General features: G+C 34.0%; 1 protein-coding gene across 1 annotated transcript in view; it reads right to left on the minus strand.

The window, feature by feature from the left end:
* The window catches only part of LOC103215739 (ankyrin repeat domain-containing protein 30B-like), a 213,756-nt gene that overhangs the window by 56,424 nt on the left and 132,254 nt on the right, over window positions 1-25,078 (minus strand). The window contains 6 exon segments of the mRNA XM_073018916.1: window positions 12,745-12,856; window positions 14,749-14,878; window positions 14,881-14,931; window positions 16,605-16,672; window positions 16,675-17,518; window positions 19,350-19,530. Of these exon segments, the coding sequence (XP_072875017.1) occupies window positions 14,828-14,878; window positions 14,881-14,931; window positions 16,605-16,672; window positions 16,675-17,518; window positions 19,350-19,530 (1,195 nt within the window). The 3' untranslated portion in view covers window positions 12,745-12,856; window positions 14,749-14,827.

Genomic DNA, 25,078 nt, shown 5'->3' on the forward strand with positions numbered 1-25,078 from the left:
TAGCAAAGACTTGGAATCAACCCAAATGTCCATCAGTGACAGATTGGATTAAGAAAATGTGGCACATATACACCATGGAATACTATGCAGCCATAAAAAAGGATGAGTTTGTGTCCTTTGTAGGGACATGGATGCAGCTGGAAACCATCATTCTTAGCAAACTATCACAAGAACAGAAAACCAATCACCGCATGTTCTCACTCGTAGGTGGGAACTGAACAATGAGATCACTTGGACTCGGGAAGGGGAACATCACACACCGGGGCCTATCATGGGGAGGGGGGAGGGGGGAGGGATTGCATTGGGAGTTATACCTGATGTAAATGACGAGTTGATGGGTGCAGCACACCAACATGGCACAAATATACATATGTAGCAAACCTGCACGTTGTGCACATGTACCCTACAACTTGAAGTTTAATAATAATAAATAAATTAAAAAAAAAAAAAAGAAAATGTGGCACATATACACCATGGAATACTATGCAGCCATCAAAAAGGATGAGTTTGTGTCCTTTGTAGGGACATGGATGCAGCTGGAAACCATCATTCTTTGCAAACTATCACAAGAACAGAAAACCAAACAGTGCATGTTCTCACTCATAGGTGGGAACTGAACAACGAGATCACTTGGACTCGGGAAGGGGAACATCACACACCAGGGACTATCATGGGGAGCGGAGAGGGGAGAGGGATTGCATTGGGAGTTATACCTGATGTAAATGACGAGTTGATGGGTGCTGACGAGTTGATGGGTGCAGCACACCAACATGGCAGAAGTATACATATGTAACAAACCTGCACATTATGCACATGTACCCTAGAACTTAAAGTATAATAATAATAAATAAAAATAAAAATAATTTAAAAAAAGTTAAAAAAAAAGAACAAAAAAATAATTGCAAGGTTTTTATAAAGGTCGTTTTGTAGAATCTTGTTTTAAAATTAAATGTTTTCATTCAATTCAAAAATGCATATTGCAATAATATTTCAGAAATATTTACCTATATAAATAAAATTATATCCTTGAAATAAATTTGAAAATATATAACTGAGAGATTTAAACCCATGCTTTTCTCTCTCCCTTTGATTTCATTTTCAAAATTTCAGCAGTCTGCATAGATCTGTGTTAATTCTACCCATTTAGTCTATCTTACAAATATTTATTTTCTCATCACTATGTAATTTTCCTCATGTAGGTAATCTACTCATACTCCAAATGTATTTATCCAGATATTTCTTCCAAGCCCCTTGGATGCCTAAAATCTTATAGGTCTCAAACTGAAAACATCATTTTTATTTTTTTCAAACAATCAAGACCCATCAGTGTGCTGTATTCAGGAGACCCATCTCACATGCAGAGACACACACAAGCTCAAAATAAAGGGAGGAAGGAAGACCTACCAAGCAAGTGAAAAACAAAAAAAAAAAGCAAGGGTTGCTATCCTAGTCTCTGATAAAACAGACTTTAAACCATTAAAGATCAAAAGAGACAAAGAAGGCCATTACATAATGGTAAAGGGATCAATTCAACAAGAAGAGCTAACTATCCTAAATATATATGCACCCAATACAGGAGAACCTAGATTCATAAAACAAGTCCTTAGAGACTTACAAAGAGACTTAGACTCCCACACAATAATAATGGGAGACGTTAACACCCCACTGTCAACATTAGACTGATCAACGAGACAGAAAGTTAATAAGGATATTCAGGAATCGAATTCAGCTCTGAACCAAGCAAACTAATAGACATCAACAGAACTATCCACCCCAAATCAACAGAATATACATCCTTCTCAGCACCACATCACACTTATTCCAAAACTGACCACATAGTTGGAAGTAAAGCACTCCTCAGCAAATATAAAAGAACAGAAATTATAACAAACTGTCTCTCAGACCACAGGGCAATCAAACTAGAACTCTGGATTAAGAAATTCACTCAAAACTGTTCAACTACATGGAAATTGAACAACCTGCTCCTGAATGACTACTGGGTACATAACAAAATGAAAGCAGAAATAAAGTTGTTCTTTGAAACCAATGAGAACAAAGATACAACATACCAGAATCTCTGGGACACATTTAAAGCAGTATATAGAGGGAAATTTATAGCACTAAATGCCCACAAGAGAAAGCAGGAAAAGATCTAAAATTGACACCCTAACATCACAATTAAAAGAACTAGAGAAGCAAGAGCAAACACATTCAAAAGCTAGCAGAAGGCAAGAAATAACTAAGATCAGAGTAGAACTGAAGGAGATAGAGACACAAAAAAAACCCTTCAAAAAAAATCAATTAGTCCAGGAGCTGGTTTTTTGAAAAGATCAACAAAATTGATAGACCACTAGCAAGACTAATAAAGAGGAAAAGAGAGAAGAATCAAAAATATGCAATAAAAAATGATAAAGGAGATATCACCAACGATCCCACAGAAATACAAACTACCATCAGAGAATACTATAAACACCTCTACATAAATAACTAGAAAATCTAGAAGAAATGGATAAATTCCTGGACACATATACCCTCCCAAGACTAAACCAGGAAGAAGTTGAATCCCTGAATAGACCAATAACAGGCTATGAAATTGAGGCAATAATTAATAGGCTATCAACCAAAAAAGTCCAGGTCCAGATGGAATCACAGCCAAATTCTACCAGAGGTACAAAGAGGAGCTGGTTATATTCCTTCTGAAACTATTCCAATCAACAGAAAAAGAGGGAATCTTCCCTAACTCATTTTATGAGGCCAACATCATCCTGATACCAAAGCCTGGCAGAGACACACACAAAAAAAAGAGAATTTTAGACCAATATCCCTGATGAACATCCATGCAAAAGTCCTCAATAACATACTGGCAAACCGAATCCAGCAGCACATCGAAAAGCTTATCCACCATGATCAAGTGGGCTTCATCCCTGGGATACAAGGCTGGTTCAACATATACAAATCAATAAATATAATCCAGTATATAAACAGAACCAAAGACAAAAGCCACATGATTATCTCAATAGATGCAGAAAAGGTCTTTGACAAAATTCAGTGGCCTTTCATGCTAAACTCTCAATAAATTTGGTAATGATGGAACATATCTCAAAATAATAAGAGCTGTTTATGACAAACCCACAGCCAATATCATACTGAAAGAGCAAAAACTGGAAGCATTCCCCTTGAAAACTGGCACAAGACAGGGATGCCCTCTCTCACCACTCTTATTCTACATAGTGTTGGAAGTTCTGGCCAGGGCAATCAGGCAAGAAAAAGAAATAACAGGTATTCAATTAGGAAAAGAGGAAGTCAAATTGCCCCTGTTTGCAGATGACATGATTGTATATTTAGAAAATCCCATTCTCTCAGCCCAAAATCTCCTTAAGCTGATAAGCAACTTCAGCAAAGTCTCAGGATACAAAATCAATGTGCAAAAATCACAACCATTCTTATACACCAATAACAGACAAACAGAGAGTCAAATCATGAGTGAACTCCCATTCACAGTTGCTTCAAAGAGAATAAAACACCTAGGAATCCAACTTACAAGGTATGTGAAGGACCTTTTCAAGGATAACTACAAACCACTGCTCAGTGAAATAAAAGAGGACACAAACAAATGGAAGAACATTCCATGCTCATGGATAGGAAGAATCAATATTGTGAAAATGGTCTTACTGTCCAAGGTAATTTATAGATTCAATGCCATCCCCATTAAGTTACCAATGACTTTCTTCACAGAATTGGAAGAAACTACTTTAAAGTGCATATGGAACTAAAAAAGAGCCTGCATTGCCAAGACAATCCTAAGCCAAAAGAACAAAGCTGGAGGCATCACACTACCTGACTTCAAACTAGACTACAAGGCTCCAGTAACCAAAACAGCATGGTACTGGTACCAAAACAGAGATATAGACCAATGGAACAGAACAGAGCCCTCAGAAATAATACCACACATCTACAGCCATCTGATCTTTGACAAACCTCAGAAAAACAAGAAATGGGGAAAGGATTCCCTCTTTAATAAATGGTGCTGGGAAAATTGGCTAGCCATAAGTAGAAAGCTGAAACTGGATCCTTTCCTTGCACCTTATACAAATATTAATTCAAGATGGATTAGAGACTTAAATGTTAGACCTAAAACCATAAAAACCCTAGAAAAATACCTAGGCAATATCATTCAGGACATAGGCATGGGCAAGGACTTCATGTCTAAAACACCAAAAGCAATGGCAGCAAAAGCCAAAATTGACAAATGGGATCTAATTAAACTAAAGAGCTTCTGCACAGCAAAAGAAACTATTATCAGAGTGAACAGGCAACCTACAGAATGGGAGAAAATTTTTGCAATCTTCTCATCTGACAAAGGGCTAATATTCAGAACCTACAAAGAACTTAAACAAGTTTACAAGAAAATAATTAAACAACCTCATCAAAAAGTGGGCGAAGGATACACTTCTCAAAAGAAGACATTTATGCAGTCAACAGACACATGAAAAAATGCCCATCATCACTGGCCAACAGAGAAATGCAACCATCTCACACCAGTTAGAATGGCGATCATTAAAAAGTCAGGAAACAACAGGCGCTGAAGAGGATGTGGAGAAATAGGAACACTTTTACACTGCTGGTGGGATTGTAAACTAGTTTAACCATTGTGGAAGACAGTGTGTGGCAATTTTTCAAGGATCTAGAACTAGAAATACCATTTGACCCATCCATCCCATTACTGGGTATATACCCAAAGGATTATAAATCATGCTGCTATAAAGCCACATGCACATGTATGTTTATTGTATACTATTCACAATAGCAAAGACTTGGAACCAACCCAAATGTCCATCAATGATAGACTGGATTAAGAAAATGTGGCACATATTCCCCATGGAATACTATGCAGCCATAAAAAAGGATGAGTTCATGTCCATTGTAGGCACATGGATGAAGCTGGAAACCGTTATTCTGAGAAAACTGTCACAAGGACAGAAAACCAAACACCACATGTTCTCTCTCATAGGTGGGAATTGAACGATGAGAACACTTGGACACAGGAAGGGGGACATCACATACTGTGCCTGTTGGGGGGTCGGGGGAAGGAGGGAGGGATAGCATTTGGAGATATACCTAATGTAAATGACGAGTTAACAGGTGCAGTACAGCAATATGGCACATGTATACATATGTAACAAACCTGCACGTTGTGCATAGGTACCCTAGAGCTTATATAAAATACAAAAAAGAAAAGGACTTGCGTTTAAAAAGCAAACACTTCTATAAGAATAAATAACATTTCCCACTAAACCATGTTTTAGCAATAAAAAGTACATATATTTTTAGGAGGATTTCTAACAAGAAGTTTTTGTTTTTGTTTTTGTTTTTGTTTTTGTTTTGCCTCCCTTGACTATTTCACTGTGTAGAACTATATCACAACATCGTGTTGTATTTCTTAAATATGTACAATTAAAAAGCTAAAACTAAAAAAGCTATAAATATGTGTGTTTATGAAACCACTTTAAAGATTTTTAAACATTATCCCTCAAAGATATTTTTAAATTTGTTTGAGTTCTTTGTAGGTTCTGGATATTAGCCCTTTGTCAGCTGAGTAGATTGCAAAAATTTTCTCCCATTCTGTAGGTTGCCTGTTCACTCTGATGGGAGTTTCTTTTGCTGTGCAGAAGCTTTTTAGTTTAATTAGATCCCATTTGTGAATTTTGGCTTTTGTTGCCGTTGCTTTTGGTGTTTTAGACATGAAGTCTTTGCCCATGCCTATGTCCTGAATGGTACTACCTAGGTTTTCCTCTAGGATTTTTATGGTATTAGGTCTAACATTTAAGTCTCTAATCCATCTTGATGAGTGCTGACGAGTTGATGGGTGTAGCACAGCAACATGGCACAAGTATACATATGTAACAAACCTGCACGTTATGCACATGTACCCTAGAACTTAAAGTATAATAATAAAAAAAATAAAAGATAAATAAAATAAATAAAAAAATAAAAAATAAAGATATTTTTAAGCATTTGCTTTCACCTTTCTTGTACATTTTTACTCATTATTTGGGATCAATTAAGCATTTGGCACTGAGAAATTCCAACAACTCCTAGGGGAGACAAAGATAGCTGAGTGGGAGATCAAAAAATCTAAAACAGGTTCAAAGACAATTAGCTACTAACATTGTGACCTGTGCCGTCTCTCTTCCACACACACCCTCAGGCCAACCAAGGTGCTATTTTTAACCATTTTGTGAATTATACATCCCTTAATCTCGGTATTATTAATTCTTCATTTCACAGGGATGTTTTTATAAAGAATGAAAAGACTATACAGGGTAGTTTTTCTCAGGGTGCTGTCTAATGATAATACCAAAGATCACTATCAAAGAAAGTCATTTTACCAAGTGCCAGAAAGTGAAACGTAGTATTAATTGTACTTGACCATTTTGATCTCAATTTTAATCTTCCAAACAATAGTTAAACATATTAGTACTTCTATTTGGGGACATGCTGAAAAACCATTTAACGACAATACTACTGTCTGAATTAAATGCTTCAAAAATACTTTGTTGACAGGCTAATAGATCAGGTTGACTAGATGTGAATCTGAAGGGCATAAAAAAGCCATATAAAACCAACAAATGAGGAAGAGACATAAATTCTCTTGGACAAACATTTTAAAGGTCAATTCATTTACTAACATCATATTTCCATAATTATGTTATCTAGTGAACTTTCACTTCCCACTGATGTCGTGAACCTGTCTTACTAAAAATTAAACTTCTGAGCCAAATTAATGAGTTTAATTTATTTTCTTTAATTATATTTTGACTGACTTGTTTAGTTATTTGACAACAAATCTCTAAATTTTAATTCTTCTAAATAGAAGTGTTTATATTTTTTGAATTCTGTTTTATTAAAGTCTTCTACAAGTTTTCATTTTGGAGAGTTCAGATTACAGATCTCTAACTATCAGCTCCATCTTATTTATTGAAACAATATCATGTTCTCTTAAGTGCTATAAATTTTCTTGAGTTTCTGCTTGTGTCTAAACAAATTGAAAGTACAGTAAAAATTTAATTGTACATTAAAAATAACTAAGAGTATAATTAATTTTTTTATAATACATAGAAGAAAAGCTTGAGGTGATGAATACCCCATTTACCCTAATGTGATTATTATGCATCTCATGCTTGTATTAAAATATTTCATGTAACCCATATGTGTGTATACACACACACACACACACAAAACCCTACTGTGTACCCACAAAAATTAAAAAGAAAAAGAAAACAAATTGAAAGCATACATTTTAAAGTAACTATAAGCTGGATAATTATTGTATATTTGTTTCCTTTTAAGTCAGTAATTCAGAAAGCAATTTTAAATATGTGAAAAAGAAGCTGAACCTTGAAATACTTATCAGCAATATTTACTAAATTGATACTGGCTAATATCTTGATGGGAGGATGAGTTCTGGTGTTCTCTGGCACTGTAGGATGAAGACAGTTAACTACAATTTATAGTACCCTTCCAAAAAGCTAGAAGAGAGGATTGGAAATGTTCCCAACAGAAATAAATAATAAATGTTTGAGATGTTGAATATACTAGTTAGCCTCACTTGAACATTACACATTGTACACACATATAGAGGAGATATCGCTGTTACTCTATATGCCATAAACATGTATGTACACGTCAACTAAAAATATTTTTAAAAATCATCATTAAAAAAAAATATGGGCCAAACTTAGTGACTTACTGTTAATGAATAGAATCTAGCCTGACCATCCTCTCTCAAAACAAGGGAAGGAGGTACCAAGGGCAAGCAGTTTGAGATAGAGAGCCTTTTCTAAGCTAATGTTGCAAATTTCATGGTGTAACTTTTACCACATTCCATTTATTCAAAGCAAGTTCCATTTATGAATGTCAAGAAACTCCAATGTAGGTGATCTGGCTGCCTGCCACAGCTAACATTCCAGGCAATGGCTAGTATTAACAACAAGAGAGATAGCTGAGCAAACCTTCAGATGACTGTAGTTTCCCAGTCTTTGAGCTGTCCCCAGAGAAGTTAAGAGGAACAGTGACAAGCTGTCCTGGCCAAGCTTTTCCCAAATGGCAGATTAATAAAACAAACACTGTTGTTTCAACCCATTAAATTGTGGGAGATTTTTAGCAAATGATAAAATGAAAATTTGATTTAAAAAATGACAATAGCAAATGTAACTTACACAGTAGAAATTAGTCACCTTTAAAGTATGATATAATAAAGGTTGATGTTAATTTATTCATGATAAAGAACGCTAATGAGAAGCAGTAGAAAATTAGAAGAGAGACAGACATAACAGCTACGGAGGAGAAAGATTTCCTAAAATTCCCTTTAATTAAAAATTCTTATTACTAGGCAAGTGTGCTTCTATAGAATTTCCCCTCAAGTTAGGAGATCAGTAAGACTGGGAAGCAAAGAGGCAAGTTTTGAAGTGCAAGAGCTGGAGAATTAACAATATTTGTTTTAACAATCAAAATCAGACATTATCTGATTTCACGGAAGTAAAATCTTAAAAAAGCTAAGCAGCATTGAGTATTTATTAATCAATCTGGCATTCAATATTCATTTTCCTTTCCTCAATGAGAAAATAAAGAACATTACAGAATTGTTTTTAATCATCTCAACAATAAAATAAATATAGTTTTGAATGTTAATAAATTAAACACAATTTCTCCTTCACTATACTTCAGGTTTGTCTATGTGAAGAAGTTAAGGCCATTTTTATCTTTATGTTGTACCAAAATGCCTCTTCATATCATACAAAAATATTAGCTCTGACATTTTGAAATTCAGACAACTAATTTCACTATTATTTGTCTCTAACAAATTGCCTGAACATAAACTGATATTTTAGTGCTACACTTCTGAAACTTTTTCTTTGAATAGGATAAAGTATTTATTCTAAAAAATGTGTATGAAGCTATAAAATATAGCTGTGCATCTTGCTCTGTTTAAGCAGAGAGAGGTAATTGCAGAGAATTGTGATTTCTGAGAATGCTGGAACTGTATCAAGAAAAGATCATCCCAGGTGTTATACATAAGAATCAGGTGCCAGGTCAAGAGAATCTTCCTGTGAGCTGCAAGATGTTGAATTAGCTCAATTTCCAATGAGAAAAGCTTACAGCCTGGACTGACTCTTCTCCTCCCAGGATGGATAACATCTACAGATGATTGTAAAATTACAACGAGTTAATGAGTTAATAAAACATAATGTATGAAATAGTAGACTGTCAGAAGATGACGTGACCAAGATTTGATGGAAATAGGACTCAAGAGAGAGGCATTCAATGACAGTCTAAAGGTTTGCATACAGAAAAAAGGAATGGACTCTTGTCTTTGTAAGCTTGACTTGCCATCATGTCATGGAGTCAGCAATGCATAAGCTGGCCATGGGCTCTTTCAAGAAACAAAAAGTAAAGATGTTTCTCTATACTGAACTTTTATTATGTATGATAATATACAACTGGTAATATGCAACATGATTGAAAAAGAGTTCTCATATAAGTTGATTTGGTACTGGCATAAGAATAGAGAGATCAATATTTTCGAATTTAGAATCCAAAAATAGACCTGTGCATGTATGGTCAATTGATTTTTAACAAGGATAACAAAATACATGGGAAAAGAATAGTATTTTCAACAAGTGGTTCTAGGACAAGTGAATCTCCATATGCAAAAGAATAAAGTTGGAGTCCCACCAAATGCTGTATTTAAAAATTATCTCAAAATAAAAGAGCTAAATTTAAGACCTAAAACTATAAGTTTCTTTAAAGAAAAGACAGGAATAAATCTTTGTGACTACATTTGGCAGCAGTTTCTTAGATATAACAACTCAAAATGCGGATTAACATTCGAATTTAAAACTGCTGTGCTTGAAAATACACTATCAATAAAGTAAAAAGACAAGTCACTGAGTAGGAGAAAATATTTGAAAACTGTATTTGTGATAGAATATTTGTATCTAAGATATATAAAGAACACTTACCATTCAGAAAGAAAAAGATGACCCAATTAGAAAATGGGGAAAGGATGGAAATAGACATGTCTCCAAAGCAGACATACACATGGCTAAGATGCACATTAAAACATGCTTAAAATTATTAGTCATTAGGGAATGCAAATCAAAACCACAGAGAGGTGCCACTTCCCACCACTAGGATGGAATCTTTCCTGGTAAAACTGTGGAGAAATTAGAACCCTCATACACTGCTAATGAAAAATGATATAGCTGCTTTGGAAAATGTACTGGCATTTCCTCTAAAAGTTAAACATAGACTTACCATATGACTCAGCAATTCCATTCATAAGTATACACCCAAAAGACATGAAAACATATGCAAACACAAAAACTTATACATAAAAGTTCATGGCAGTATTATTAATAATAGCCCAAAATGGAAACAACCTAAAGATTTATCCACTGATGAGTGGGTAAATAAAATGTTTGATATATCCAGACAATGAAATATACTCAGCAATAAGAAGAAATTAAGTGCCGATACTTGCTACAACAGAGGACCTTGAAAACGTTAAGCTGAGTGAAAGAATCCAGTCACAAAAGGCCACATACTGTGATTTGAACAAGATGAAGCATCCAGAACAGGCAAATATATGCAAACAAAGTAGATGAGTGGTTCCCTAGAACTGAGGAACGAATGGGAAACTGGTGGGTGACAAAGAATGCAGAATATGCAGAATTTCTTTTTAGAGGGATGAAAATATTCTAGAATAGATGGTGGTGATGATTGTTTAACTCTGTGAAAGTACTAAAAGCCACTGAATTATGCACTTTCAAAGAGTGAATTGCATGGTATGTTAATTATATCTCAATAAAATTGTTACCCAGAAAATCAATTAGATACTAGTGACTTGAAGTCATCATTAGGATGGTGTACTGCTTGCTTTTATATCATTGACCAGGGTTCAAGACATAGAATGAGCAGCTTGCCCATCTTATAGAAAAAGAATATATTAAAAAGGCATTCTTTCCATTAGAATCAAGTCCATAAAATTAAAAAAATATCTCTTCCACTGCTCAAAGCGCCGACAGATTTTTATTTCCCCAAAGTATATGGGGACTTTTTTTGGTTCCAAAACTGGTTAAAAAGTACTTTATATGTTAGCTTATTCATCTCAATATCCATTTCAAGTAGACTGGTTTTGAAATCTCCATGGAAATTAAGCTTTCTGTTTTAATATTCCTTTAACTTCTTTTCTGTAATTTCTAGAAGCTTCTTATATCTGCAGGAATGTACAAAATGACTAAGTCAAAATGTTTCAGACTAATATTTAATAATTTCTTAAACATGTTCTAACCTACAAAGAAACAAATCAATAAATTATGATCCTCTCTCACTTTTTAACGTAACATAGTTTGAGAATATTCTAACAAAATTTAACTTTATGTAAGTAATATGAAGAAAATTTTACAACTTACGTGACAAAGGATTGATATTATAATCATATATGGAGATTTTATAAATAAGCTATTAACATTTATTTTAGAATTTGGTTGGGCAAAAAGTAATCATGGTTTCTGAACCATGATTACTTTTGCACCAACATAATATGTTAATATGAAACACTAACCTGTTATTAAATATGAGTTTTCACTCAGAGATCAGCATCAAAGGGGAAAAGCATATTTATATATGTATGTTTGCATAAGATATAAAAATACATTTTTGATACCTTTTGACCACTGTCTATAGGAAGAAAAGAACAAATAAACACAAATTGTCATGAAGATTATTCACAGTAGAAAAATAGAAAGAAAAGCAGTCTGAGTTGAGGAGGGAAAAGGAAACAGGCATAGTTTTAGAAGAAAGGAAATGAGAAGAAAGATCATGTGAAGACTTAACAACAGTTGTAGGAAGAGATCTAAAGATCTTTGCTAGCACAGTGCTAACAAAGTGAAAGGCATCCAAAACCATGCAGAAAAAGACAATGAGAGAAAAATATTAATTGGAATCAGAGAACAAATTAAAGCTCTCAGCAAATAGAAAAGCAGCCATATTGGGGGCTTCAAAGGCACTGAGGAAAATTTTATTTTTAATCTGGGTGGCAGAAACACAATTACTCATTTTACTCTTCTCTAGGTCATACATATTTTGTATTGTAACATATATGTATGTACATATAATACGTGTATATATGCACGTGTGTGTGTGTGTGTGTGTGTGTGTATCAAAAACAACAGAAGTTTAGTGATATATATGTACCTCACATATGTATGGGAGGTACCAGTAGAAAATAAGTAAATATCCATAATATATTTTAAAACTAAAAAAAATCAAAGAGACTAAAAGTTAATCAAGATGATTTTTGATGGTGTTTAAAAATAACAAAGACAGATTTTTAGATATTAAAGGATAGCAGATATGCACACTACCAAGAGGAAGATTACCAAATACAAACAAAAATATCTTCAGAAGTAAAAATTCAAAGTAGATAATGAAGAGTGCAGCTGACATCATATGCCAAAGGCATTGCCATTATTGTTTTCAAAATCATTAAAGAATAAGTGTGATATTTAGATATTCAAAAAAAGTTTCAGATTTTGCTGTGACTGAAAAAAATTTAAAATAAAATAATTTCTTTAGTTATAAAAATTCAGATATAGGTCAAATTTGTATCTCAGTTGCAATAAATATATTGAAATTATAGTTAATAAATATTTTTAAAGTTCTAAAATATTGAAATCTTACCCAGCTATTTCTTTTCCTAATTCATTTTTTTCTTTATTTATTGATCAAAATTATGCTCCAGAGATTGCGTGAAGTCAATACATTGGTTTAATTTCTCTTTTCTATCTTCAGTCTTTTAAAGAAATTAAAGAAAATTATTATTAAAAATCTAAAGACACTCTCCTTTCCTAAAAATATTTCTCTTGAGTTCATGAGTTATATGTGTGTAAACCATTTTATAACATGCAGTTTATACACTTTATTCCAATAATGACAGATTGAAAAACATAACTTTTTAAAAAACAACCCAAAATGATTTATACTCTCATCAGTATCATTTGTAGAATTTAAACTGCCAAAATTTATTTGGTAAAGAAGTTTTTATGCATAAAATACTAAATGCTAACAATAAGTGAAAAAATAGTTATATTTATATTTTGGTTTCCAAAGATGCCCTCAAAGCATTGCCATCAATAGTTCACAATATGCCAGGTTTGTTCATTGATATCTACCTAAGATAATTTTTTGAAAGCTCTCATTTGGTCCCCATAACATTTCTGATTCTAACCTAACTTCCGGATGAGGTAACTACGCTCATTCTCTGTAAGTATTGTTTTATAGCTTTTTGATTTTTTTTCTATTAACCATTTTTCTTTAGATAAAGTTTATGTGTTGTCTATGTTTCTTGTTCTCAATATTCTCAACTTATAATGCGTTTATCAAGATGTAACGCCACTGTAAACTGAGAAGACCCTGTACTGTGGGTTGAAAATCCTTATTCTAAAATCTGAAGCTTCAAAAATCTGAAACTTTTTAAATGCAGACATAATTTTTCTCAATAGTCAGAAAAAACATGAGTATTGATTAGAACAATTCTCTATTAGAGTGGTTTCTGTTTTGTATTGATTAAAATATATTTCAAATAAAACTTTATTATGTCAATGTCTGAAAAAATAATCAGTACAATATATTTAATTGTGTTTTAACAACTGGTAAGATAGAAAATTTTCAATTTATACTGTAACAGGTAGCATGTATATCAGATATTGTTCCCTGCTTAGGCAAATTCATAATAAAACATGATTATGTCTCATGAAAAAATAAAGCAATGTACAACTGAAGGTTAAATTGTTCTGCAACAACTAGAAAACACATCCTGAAGCACAAGGTCAATGAGAGTCAGAACAGTCAGAGAAAGCTTCATGAAAAACATTAGATCATGGTTGCTTAGGACTGGGGAAGGTGAAGAAACATGGAGGTGGGTTGTGGTGATGACTAAGATGTGAAGTTTCCCTTTAGGGTGATGAAAATGTTCTGAAAATTATTGTGGTGGTTATACAACTTTGTGAATATATTAAGAGACATTGAGTTGTATAATTTAAATGTGTGAACTGTATGATATGTGAATTTTATCCCAATAAAGTTCCTTTTTAAACATCCATTGGCAGTATCAAGATAATTTCATTTTCTATTTTGAATATACATACTATACATGATCTAAATATATGTTTATACAATATAATTAAAAAGAAAAAACAAAAGAATTGCCTAGCTATTCAAATACTGTGTATATTAACCTAAACATTTGCATTTTGGAAAATAGTATCATGTCATTGGCATCCATTCACAAAAGTGGAGCTAAGAAATAAGATAATTTTCTGGAATATTCCATTAAACATTCTTCTCTGATTAAATATGGCTTGCCTCACCATGGCAACATAAATCACTGAAAAATACTCTTTATTTGAAGAATAGTCTCTCAACCGGTGGGATAAATGATGTATAATTCTTAAACTTCTTAAGGGTAAATATTATGAGAAAAAATATGTAATTGTAAGAAAAACATTGCAGAATGACAGCCACAGTTTTAAAAATAAGCACATTATAAGGATAATGAAATTGTAATAAAACTAATTATAATGAACATATAAAAGAAGTCTTCCCATGGAAATTAGTATCATAAAACAATTTATATTATTTAACCAGCTATAGATTCATTGTTGGCATATTACATTTAATACATACTTGATTTTTGATTTGAATCATTTCTTCATTAAATTCTGTATCTCATCTTTGAGATTAATGTGATAACGTGATATAGCCTCTATTGACGTCTCAGAGAGTAAGAATGTGATGTAACCTCTAGTGAAGCCTCAGACACACACACAGTTTATTGAGATCAGTCAATTTTTTTTGTCTCACAAAGACCTGACAAGACATATTTGTTATTGATTTTGTAAATCATCTTATCAAATTAACAATATTTACTTTCAAAAACATCCCCAAATATATTGATTCACCTTATTTTCTTCATTTGTACACATTGCTGCTTGTTAGTGAATTTACTTAAGGACACAAGAAGGTATTATCTTCCTGCCAAATTGGTACTGTTGTACTACTCAAGAGATTCATCCCACTGGTAATTTGTCCCTTAATGAATCTGTAATGCTACACAACTTACTGAAGTCCAAAAAGAAAAAAAAAAAAAAAGGGCGGGACTAGCGGTGGTAAATTCTACGCAGTGGAATTCTTTCCTTCTGTATTTGAAATGTTTCCAATACATTTTTATCTCAGAGTAAAAGTATTTTTATTTTAAAGGCTTTAGAGGCCCTAGGTAACTGGTCTCCACATCCCTTCTGACCTCAGCTGCTATGTTTCTCTCCTCTACTCACTTCTTATGTACTATACATGAACCCTGCCACCTCTCATGAGTTGAAAAATGGGGATCTAAGGCAAAGCTAATAAATCACAGATAGCCACAATGATCTTTCTCTGGGACAAAGTTCTATTCACATCTCTGAGCCTTGAAATAGAAATTATGAGCAAATTATTTGTAAAGATATTCAAAATAAATTATAAATACCAGCGGGGTGATTAAATCAAATTTGATATTGCTAAAATCCACTACATTTGTCCTAAGATATTATTTAACAAAACGCAGATGCCTTTAAAAAATTGAGAGGTTATAACAATACATAATTTGAGATTCAAATATGTTCAGATTAAGTCAAATTGACATAAATGAAAATAAAATTCTACCAACTAAAATATATAGAAAGGTACTAAAAAGTTTTATTACAGGATGCAGAAATGTACACTTCAAAATATACTTCAAATACACTTCAATTCCTCTGGAAAATTTAGAATTAACTGTCAAAGTAAATTGCTGAATTGAATCTTAATTTCAAAATACTAATTGCTGATATGGGCATTCCCATTTATCTGCTTCATTGTGGTCATAAAATGTGGCCACAGGCCGGGTGCGGTGGCTCAAGCCTGTAATCCCAGCACTTTGGGAGGCCGAGATGGGCGGATCACACGGTCAGGAGATCGAGACCATGCTGGCTAACATGGTGAAACCCCATCTCTACTAAAAAATACAAAACATTAGCCGGGTGAGGTGGCGGGCGCCTGTAGTTCCAGCTACTCGGGAGGCAGAGGCAGGAGAATGGCGTGAACCCGGGAGGCGGAGCTTGCAGTGAGCTGAGATCCGGCCACTGCACTCCAGCCTGGGTGACAGAGCGAGACTCCGTCTCAAAAAAAAAAAAAAAAAAAAAAAAAAAAAAAAAAAAAAATGTGGCCACAAAGAGACATTAAAAACTTTATTTCAGCGGTATAAACCAATGTCATTAATGTTAATCTATTAAAAATCTTTAACTTAAACTCTTAAAAGTTCATCAGTGACACAATGTTTTTACTCAAAGTAAAACGTCTCTCAGCTTTCACTTTCATTTGGTGGAAATGAGGCATGTTTCTAAGCTGATATAGTAAGTACATTTATCATCTATTTATACATATATATATGCAACTAGATTCAGCATTTAGCCAAGGCCATTTTCTTTCAGGAAGGTTGAAAAGTATTTACATTTTTTGATACTTACTTCTGTTTCTGCTTTCTCTTTTTCACATTGATCTGTACATTCTTTTAAATGGTTACCGTAATTAAATCCTCCTCATTTTTCTCTTTTAGGAGATGATGTTGCATTTTCTTCTCACAAAAATTAATATTAATTGTTATCTTGCTTTCGTTAGCTTTCTTAAGTGCATGAGCTAATTGCTGTCGAAGCCACATATTTTTGCTTTGTAGTTGAAATAATGTCTGCTCCCGAGACTGCTGCTGTTTAGTGTGTTTGTCCACATTATCTTGTTTGTTTTGATACATGTGTTCAGCTTTCTTCATTTGACACTGTGTTTCACGACAGTCTCTTTGTGCATGTTCTGAAACCAATGTATTTTCCCTCAGAGCATCTCCTGCATAATTGAGATTAAATTTTAGGCTTTTGGATTTCCTTTGAGCTTCACAAAGTGGTTGATGGAGCATCTCATTGTTATATATTGTATTACGCACATCAACATTCATTTTTCCTTGCAAATGAGTATCTCCTGCACTGTGGAAAGCAAGTTCTTGTTTTTTTCTTGATGTCGCACTTTGATCATGGTCTTGCAAAGCAGAAGCCAGTCTAGGATGCTATGATTCAATTTCTGTCTCCAGTATTTCTTTGTCTTGTTTTTCCTTCAATTTAGAAGTCAGCATTGCATTCTCTGCTATCAGAACTTTAGGCTGCCCACTATACTGAGATGCCCTTTTTGTTAACGTTTTCTCTTTCAGTTTTAGGGTCATTTGAAGGTCAGCATTCTTTTCTTGTAAAATCTTAAGGTCCTCAAAGTATTTATTTTCCTTCTCCTGGTGTTGATGTTTTAGTGTGTCTATTTCCAGTTTTAGCATTGCAATTTCCTTTTTCAACATGCAATTTTCATGAAAGAGATCATTGCCATTTTCACAAGGGTGAGAAACCTAAATAAAATAAAATAAACTTTTAGCTAGCACTCAATAAAATGGCATATCATAGTTCCTCTGAAATTAAAGAATAATTTGTACCTTCATATAATGAAAGGGCTTTTATAAATAGGTATTGGTTGAAGAACCATTGAATCAAAACCTCAAATACTATACAGCATGAATTCCCCAAAGTTCAAACATTTATTTGGAGACAATGAATTCATGACAGTAAAAAAGAAATGACTAGAGAATTTTTAAGAGCCTCAGAATTGGAAAAAAAAAAAAAACTTTCCCTGAATTACAACAAGCTCAAAAGTATAAAATAAAAGATTAATCAGTTTGACTACATATGAAAATTGGGTTTATACTCTGATGTCTAACTTATACAAGATCCCATACTAAGAGACTTAGTGCTGCATATATTTAGACAGATACAATTTCTGGAAGCTTTTTCAGTTCCTTTTTCCTGAGAATATTCTCTAGATATTTTATTTTTTAAAAAACATAGTTAATTTTAAGAATTATATTTATGAATATTTGATAAGTTGAGACATTGTAACAAGCACTTTTAGTTTTCACAATTCGGCAAGGAAAAGATTAAAAATATAAATAAGTTGTAGGATTTTCTCCAAGCCTTCTGAGTCTGCATCCAGGACTTCTTCACCAAATCTCAGTTAATTTTACTGGGCAAATATGTAAATACAAAAGAAGTCTTCTATTTCAAAACAAAAGTGGTAAAGAAGATACAATCTAGAGAGCCCTACTTAGAATACTATGAGCTTATTTACTATGACAATAACTTTTGCCTCTTGATAATGTTTGAGTCAGTATTAAATGTTAACTTGGAAAAACACACTAAACTATGTTGCTAGGAACAAAATTCTTACCAATAAATTATCACTAAGTATATGGTAGGGATTATCATTATTTTCTTTTTTCTTTTTTTTTATTTTTTATTTTTTATTATTACACTTTAAGTTCTAGGGTACATGTGCATAACGTGCAGGTTTGTTACATATGTATACTTGTGCCATGTTGCTGTGCTGCACCCATCAACTCGTCAGCACCCATCAACTCGTCATTTACATCAGGTATAACTGCCAATGCAATCCCTCCCCCCTCCCCCCTCCCCATGATAGGCCCCGGTGTGTGATGTTCCCCTTCCCGAGTCCAAGTGATCTCATTGTTCAGTTCCTACCTATGAGTGAGAACATGCGGTGTTTGGTTTTCTGTTCTTGTGATAGTTTGCTAAGAATGATGGTTTCCAGCTGCATCCATGTCCCTACAAAGGACACAAACTCATCCTTTTTTATGGCTGCGTAGTATTCCATGGTGTATATGTGCCTCATTTTCTTAATCCAATCTGTCACTGATGAACATTTGGGTTGACACCAAGTCTTTGCTATTGTGAATAGTGCTGCAATAAACATACATGTGCATGTGTCTTTATAGCAGCATGATTTATAATCCTTTGGGTGTATACCCAGTAATGGGATGGCTGGGTCGTATGGTACATCTAGTTCTAGATCCTTGAGGAATCGCCATACTGTTTTCCATAATGGTTGAACTAGTTTACAATCCCACCAACAGTGTAAAAGTGTTCCTATTTCTCCACATCCTCTCCAGCACCTGTTGTTTCCTGACAAAAGCTCTTTGTACTGAAATAAGATACTATTTGGATGCCATAATTTCTAACAAATAACTGTAGCTACAAATCTCATAGTTAATTTTAAGACAATATTTTCCTTCAGGACCTGAATAATACATACTAAATCAAAGGGATATTAAAAGTAATACTGATGAAATAAAGTTAGAAATATAATTTTTTTGCCAGAAATTGATTCACCTGATTCAAATTACTTGTTACACTCTTCAATTCCATATCTTGTATTCTGAGAGCCTGTGAAAGTTGTTTCACTTCTAACTCGTTCCTATGTTGCTCTTTGAGTCTTCTTAATTCTTCCCTAATTTTTTCATTTAATATCTCGACATTTCTTCTCTCCTCTTCTTCTTGATTTAAAGTCAATCTGCCATTAAACATACTTATCTTAACCTTCATTTTGTTAGAAAATAGAATTCACTTTGAGATCTACTTCTTCCTATACTGGTTTATTATTCCAATAAAATTTCTATATTCCTGAATTTTTTTCTTTCTAGTTCTCAGGTATTTATTACTCTAACATCTTCCAAATGACATACATACTTGAAAAATAGTGAGAAAAAACATGTTCTAGTTAGAAAGTTTCTGTTTTTAGTAGCTTTGATGACTGTTATGGAAAAGAATATTGGAAGCCATTTGGTACATTTATGAGTTGAAAATTATTTTTTAAAAATATAACACAGTGAAAATTCCTCCTCAATGAGGACAGATCATTTAGAACTAACTGATTACAGTGACATTACTTTTTATAAAAAAAGTTTACAGATTTATTAGACATAAATATTGCTACTTATAATATATGGTATCACTAAAAATAATTTTAATACTAAAATCTCAGACTAGGTTAAACAGTGTAATATGTTATTCCAAATGCCTTTTGTTTCCTTTTTGAGTAATACTTTAAACATGTCTTGTTGATTATTATATATTTTTCAACAAATTTTAAATCTCTTTTAGAACAAAAAAGAATATAATATTTAATTAAAGAATAAAAATAATATGTATTTTTAACATAAAATTCTTAATTAATTTTATTTATGTAGGAGAGCAAGAGATGTTGAATAAACTAATCATAAATTACTCTATATTTTCTTTATATTCCATGCACATTAAGATTAAAAGTGTATAATTAAAAGAAATTGATTCTTGGGGAGAGAAGAATGACAATTTCATAATCTCTTTGTTGAACTGTAAATGAATATAAATTTTCTTGAGAAAAATTAAGAAGTAATGAACAAAGAACTTTTTAAAAACTTGCTATAATTTAACCAATTTTTTTTTTATAATTTAAGTTCTAGGGTACATGTGCACAACGTGCAGGTTTGTTACATATGTACACATGTGCCATGTTTGTGTGCTGCACTCATTAACTCATCATTTACATTAGGTATATCTCCTAATGCTATCCCTCCCCCCTACCCCCTCCTCACAATAGGACCTGGTGTGTGATGTTCCCCATCCTGTGTCCAAGTGATCTCATTGTTCACTTCCCACTTATGAGTGAGAACATGCGGTATTTGGTTTTCTGTTCTTGTGATAGTTTGCTGAGAATGATGGCTTCCAGCTGCATCCATGTCCCTACAAAGGACACAAACTCATCGTTTTTTATGGCTACATAGTATTCCATGGTGTATATGTGCCACATTTTCTTAATCCAGTCTATCACTGATGGACATTTGGGTTGACTCTAAGTCTTTGCTATTGTGAATAGTGCCACAATAAATATACATGTGCATGTGCCTTTATAGCAGCATGATTTATAATCCTTTGGGTATATCCCCAATAATGGGATGGCTGGGTCAAATGGTATTTCTAGTTCTAGATCTTTGAGGAATTGCCAAACTGTTTTCCACAATGGTTGAATTAGTTTATAGTCCCACCAAGAGTGTAAAAGTGTTCCTATTTCTCCACATCCTCTCCAGCACCCGTTGTTTTCTGACATTTTAATGATCGTATAAGGTGTAAGAAAAGGATTCAGTTTCAGCTTTCTACTTATGGGTAGCCAATTTTCCCAGTACATTTATTAAATAGGGAATCCTTTCCCCATTTCTTGTTTTTGTCAGATCTGTCAAAGATCAGATGACTGTAGATGTGTGGTATTATTTCTGAGTGCTCTGTTCTGTGCCATTGATCTATGTCTCTGTTTTGGTACCAGTACCATGCTGTTTTGGTTACTGGAGCCATATAGTATAGTTTGAAGTCAGGTAGTGTGATGCCTCCAGCCTTTTTCTTTTGACTTAGGATTGTCTTGGCAATGCGGGGTCTTTTGGTTCCATATGAACTTTAAAGCAGTTTTTTCCAATTCCGTGAAGAAAGTCATTGGTAGCTTAATGGGGATAGCATTGAATCTATGAATTACCTTGGGCAGTATGGCCATTTTCATGATATTGATTCTTCCTATCCATGAGCATGGTATGTTCTTCCATTTGTTGGCATCCTCTTTGATTTCACTGAGCAGTGGTTTGTAGTTCTCCTTGAAGAGGTCCTTTATATCCCTTGTAAGTTGGATTCCTAGGTATTTTATTTTCTTTGAAGCAATTGTGAATGGGAGTTCATTCCTGATTTGGCTCTCTGTTTGTCTGTTACTGGTGTATAAGAATGCTTGTGATATTTGCATATTGATTTTGTATCCTGAGACTTTGCTGAAGTTTCTTATCAGCTTAAGGAGATTTGGGGCTGAGACAATGGGGTTTTCTAAATATACAATCATGTCATCTGCAAACAGGGATAATTTGACTTCTTCTTCTCCTAACTGAATACCCTTGATTTCTTTCTCTTGCCTGATTGCCCTAACCAGAACTTCCAACACTATGTTGAATATGAGTCGTGAGAGAGGGCATCCCTGTCTTGTGCCAGTTTTCAAAGGGAATGCTTCCAGTTTTTGCCCATTCAGTATGATATTGGCTGTGGGTTTGTCATAAACAGCTCTTATTATTTTGAGATATGTTCCATCAATACCAATTTTATTGAGAGTTTTTATCATGAAGGGCTGTTGAATTTTATCAAAGGCCTTTTCTGCATCTATTGAGATAAATATGTGGTTTTTGTCTTTGGTTCTATTTATATGCTGGATTATATTTATTGATTTGCGTGTGTTGAACCAGCCTTGCATCCCAGGGATGAAGCCCACTTGATCATGGTGGATAAGCTTTTTGATGTGCTGTTGAATTCGGTTTTCCAAGATTTTATTGAGGATTTTTGCATCGATGTTCATCAGGGATATTGGTCTAAAATTCTCTTTTTCTGTTGTATCTCTGTAAGGCTTTGATATCAGGATGATGTTGGCCTCATAAAAAGAGTTAGGGAGGATTCCCTGTTTTTCTATTGATTGGAATAGTTTCAGAAGGAATGGTACCAACTCCTCGTTGTACCTCTGGTTGAATTTGGCTGTGAATTCTTCTGGTCCTGGACTTTTTTTGGTTGGTAAGGTATTAATTATTGCCTCAATTTCACAGCCTGCTATTGGTCTATTCAGGGATTCAACTTCTTCCTGGTTTAGTCTTGGGAGAGTGTAAGTGTCCAGGAAATTATCCATTTCTTCTAGGTTTCCTAGTTTATTTGTGTAGAGGTGTTTATAGTATTCTCTGATAGTAGTTTCTATTTCTGTGGGGTTGGTGTTGATATCTCCTTTTTCATTTTTTATTGTGTCTATTTGATTCTTCTCTCTTTTCTTCTTTGTTAGTCTTGCTAGCGGTCTATCAATTTTGTTGATCTTTTCAAAAAACCTACTCCTGGATTCATTTATTTTTTGGAGGGTTTTTTGTGTCTCTATCTCCTTCAGTTCTGCTCTGATCTTAGTTATTTCTTGCCTTCTGCTAGCTTTCGAATGTGTTTGCTCTTGCTTCTCGAGTTCTTTTAATTGTGATGTTAGAGTGTCAATTTTAGATCTTTCCAGCTTTCTCTTGTGGGCATTTAGTGCTATAAATTTCCCTCTACATACTGCTTTAAATGTGTCCCAGAGATTCTGGTATGTTGTATCTTTGTTCTCATTGGTTTTAAAGAACATCTTTATTTCTGCCTTCATTTAGTTATGTACCCAGTAGTTGTTCAGGAGCAGGTTGTCCAGTGTACGTGTAGTTGAGTGGTTTTGATTGAGTTTCTTAGTCCTGAGATGTAGTTTGATTGCACTGTGGTCTGAGAGACAGTTTGTTATAATTTCTGTTCTTTTATATTTGCTGAGGAATGCTTTACTTCCAACTATGTGGCCAAATTTGGAATAAGTGCAATGTTGTGCTGAGTAGAATATACATTCTGTTGATTTGGGGTGGAGAGTTCTGTAGATGTCTATTAGGTCCGTTTGGTGCAGAATTGAGTTCAATTCCTAGATATCCTTGTTTACTTTCTCTTTAATTGATCCATCTAACGTTCACAGTGGGGTGTTAAATCCTCCCATTATTTTTGTATGGGAGTCTAAGTCTCTTTATAAGTCTCTAAGGACTTGCTTGATGAATCTGGGTTCTCCTGTATTGGGTGCATATATATTTAGGATAGTTAGCTTTTCCTGATTAATTGATCCCTTTACCATTATGTAATGGCCTTCTTTGTCTCCTTCGATCTTTGATGCTTTAAAGTCTGTTTTATTAGACAGTAGCATTGCAAACCCCGCTTTTTTTTTTTTTTGGTTTTCCAATTGCTTGGTAGATCTTCCTCCATCCCTTTATTTTGAGCCTATGTATGTCTCTGCATGTGAGATGGGTCTCCTGAATACAGCAAACTGATGGGTCTTGACTTTTTATCCAGTTTGCCAGTCCGTGCCTTTTAATTGGATCATTTAGTCCATTTACATTTAAGGTTAATATGGTTTTGTGTGAACTTGATCCTGTCATTATGATATTAGCTGCTTATTTTGCTCACTAGTTGATGCAGTTCTGTCCTAGCATTGATGGACTTTACATTTTGACATGTTTTGTAATGACTGGTACCTGTTGTTCCTTTCCATGTTTAGTGCTTCCTTCAGGGTCTCTTGTAAGGCAGGCCTGGTGGTGACAAAATCTCTAAGTATCTGCCTATCTGTAAAGGATTTTATTTCTCCTTCACTTATGAAACTTAGTTTGGCTGGATATGAGATTCTGGGTTGAAAATTCTTTTCTTTAAGAATGTTGAATATTGGCCCCCACTCTCTTCTGGCTTGTAGAGTTTCTGCCGAGAGATCTGCTGTTCGTCTGATGGGCTTCCCTTTGTGGGTAACCCGACCTTTCTCTCTGGCTGCCCTTAACATTTTTTTCTTCATTTCAACTTTGGTGAATCTGACAATTATGTGTCTTAAAGTTATTCTTCCCGAGGTGTATCTTTGTGGAGTTCTTTATATTTCCTGGATTTGAATGTTGGCCTGCCTTACTAGGTTGGGGAAGTTCTCCTGGATGATATCCTGTAGAGTGTTTTCCAACTTGGTTCCATTTTCCCCGTCACTTTCAGGCACACCAATCAGACGTAGATTTGGTCTTTTCACATAATCTCATATTACTTGGAGGCTTTGTTCATTTCTTTTTCTCTTTTTTATCTACACATCTCTTCTCACTTCATTTCATTCATTTGATCTTCAATCGCTGATACTCTTTCTTCCAGTTGATTGAGTCGGTTACTGAAGCTTGTGCATTTGTCACATAGTTCCCGTGTTATGGTTTTCATCTCTGTCGTTCTCTTAAGGATTTCTCTACATTTGTTATTCTAGTTATGCATTCATTAAATCTTTTTTCAAGGTTTTTAGTTTCTTTGCGCTCGTTATGTAGTTCCTCCTTTAGCTCTGAGAAGTTTGATCGACTGAAGACTTCTTCTCTTGACTCATCAAAGTCATTCTCCGTCCACCTTTTTTCCATTGCTGTCAATGAGCTGTGTTCCTTTGGAGGGGGAGATGCACTCTGATTTTTTGAATTTCCAGCTTTTCTGCACTGCTTTTTCCCCATCTTTGTGGTTTT

Source organism: Chlorocebus sabaeus, chromosome 9 (assembly GCF_047675955.1).
Source record: "Chlorocebus sabaeus isolate Y175 chromosome 9, mChlSab1.0.hap1, whole genome shotgun sequence".
In the NCBI taxonomy this organism is placed as follows: Eukaryota; Metazoa; Chordata; class Mammalia; order Primates; family Cercopithecidae; genus Chlorocebus; species Chlorocebus sabaeus.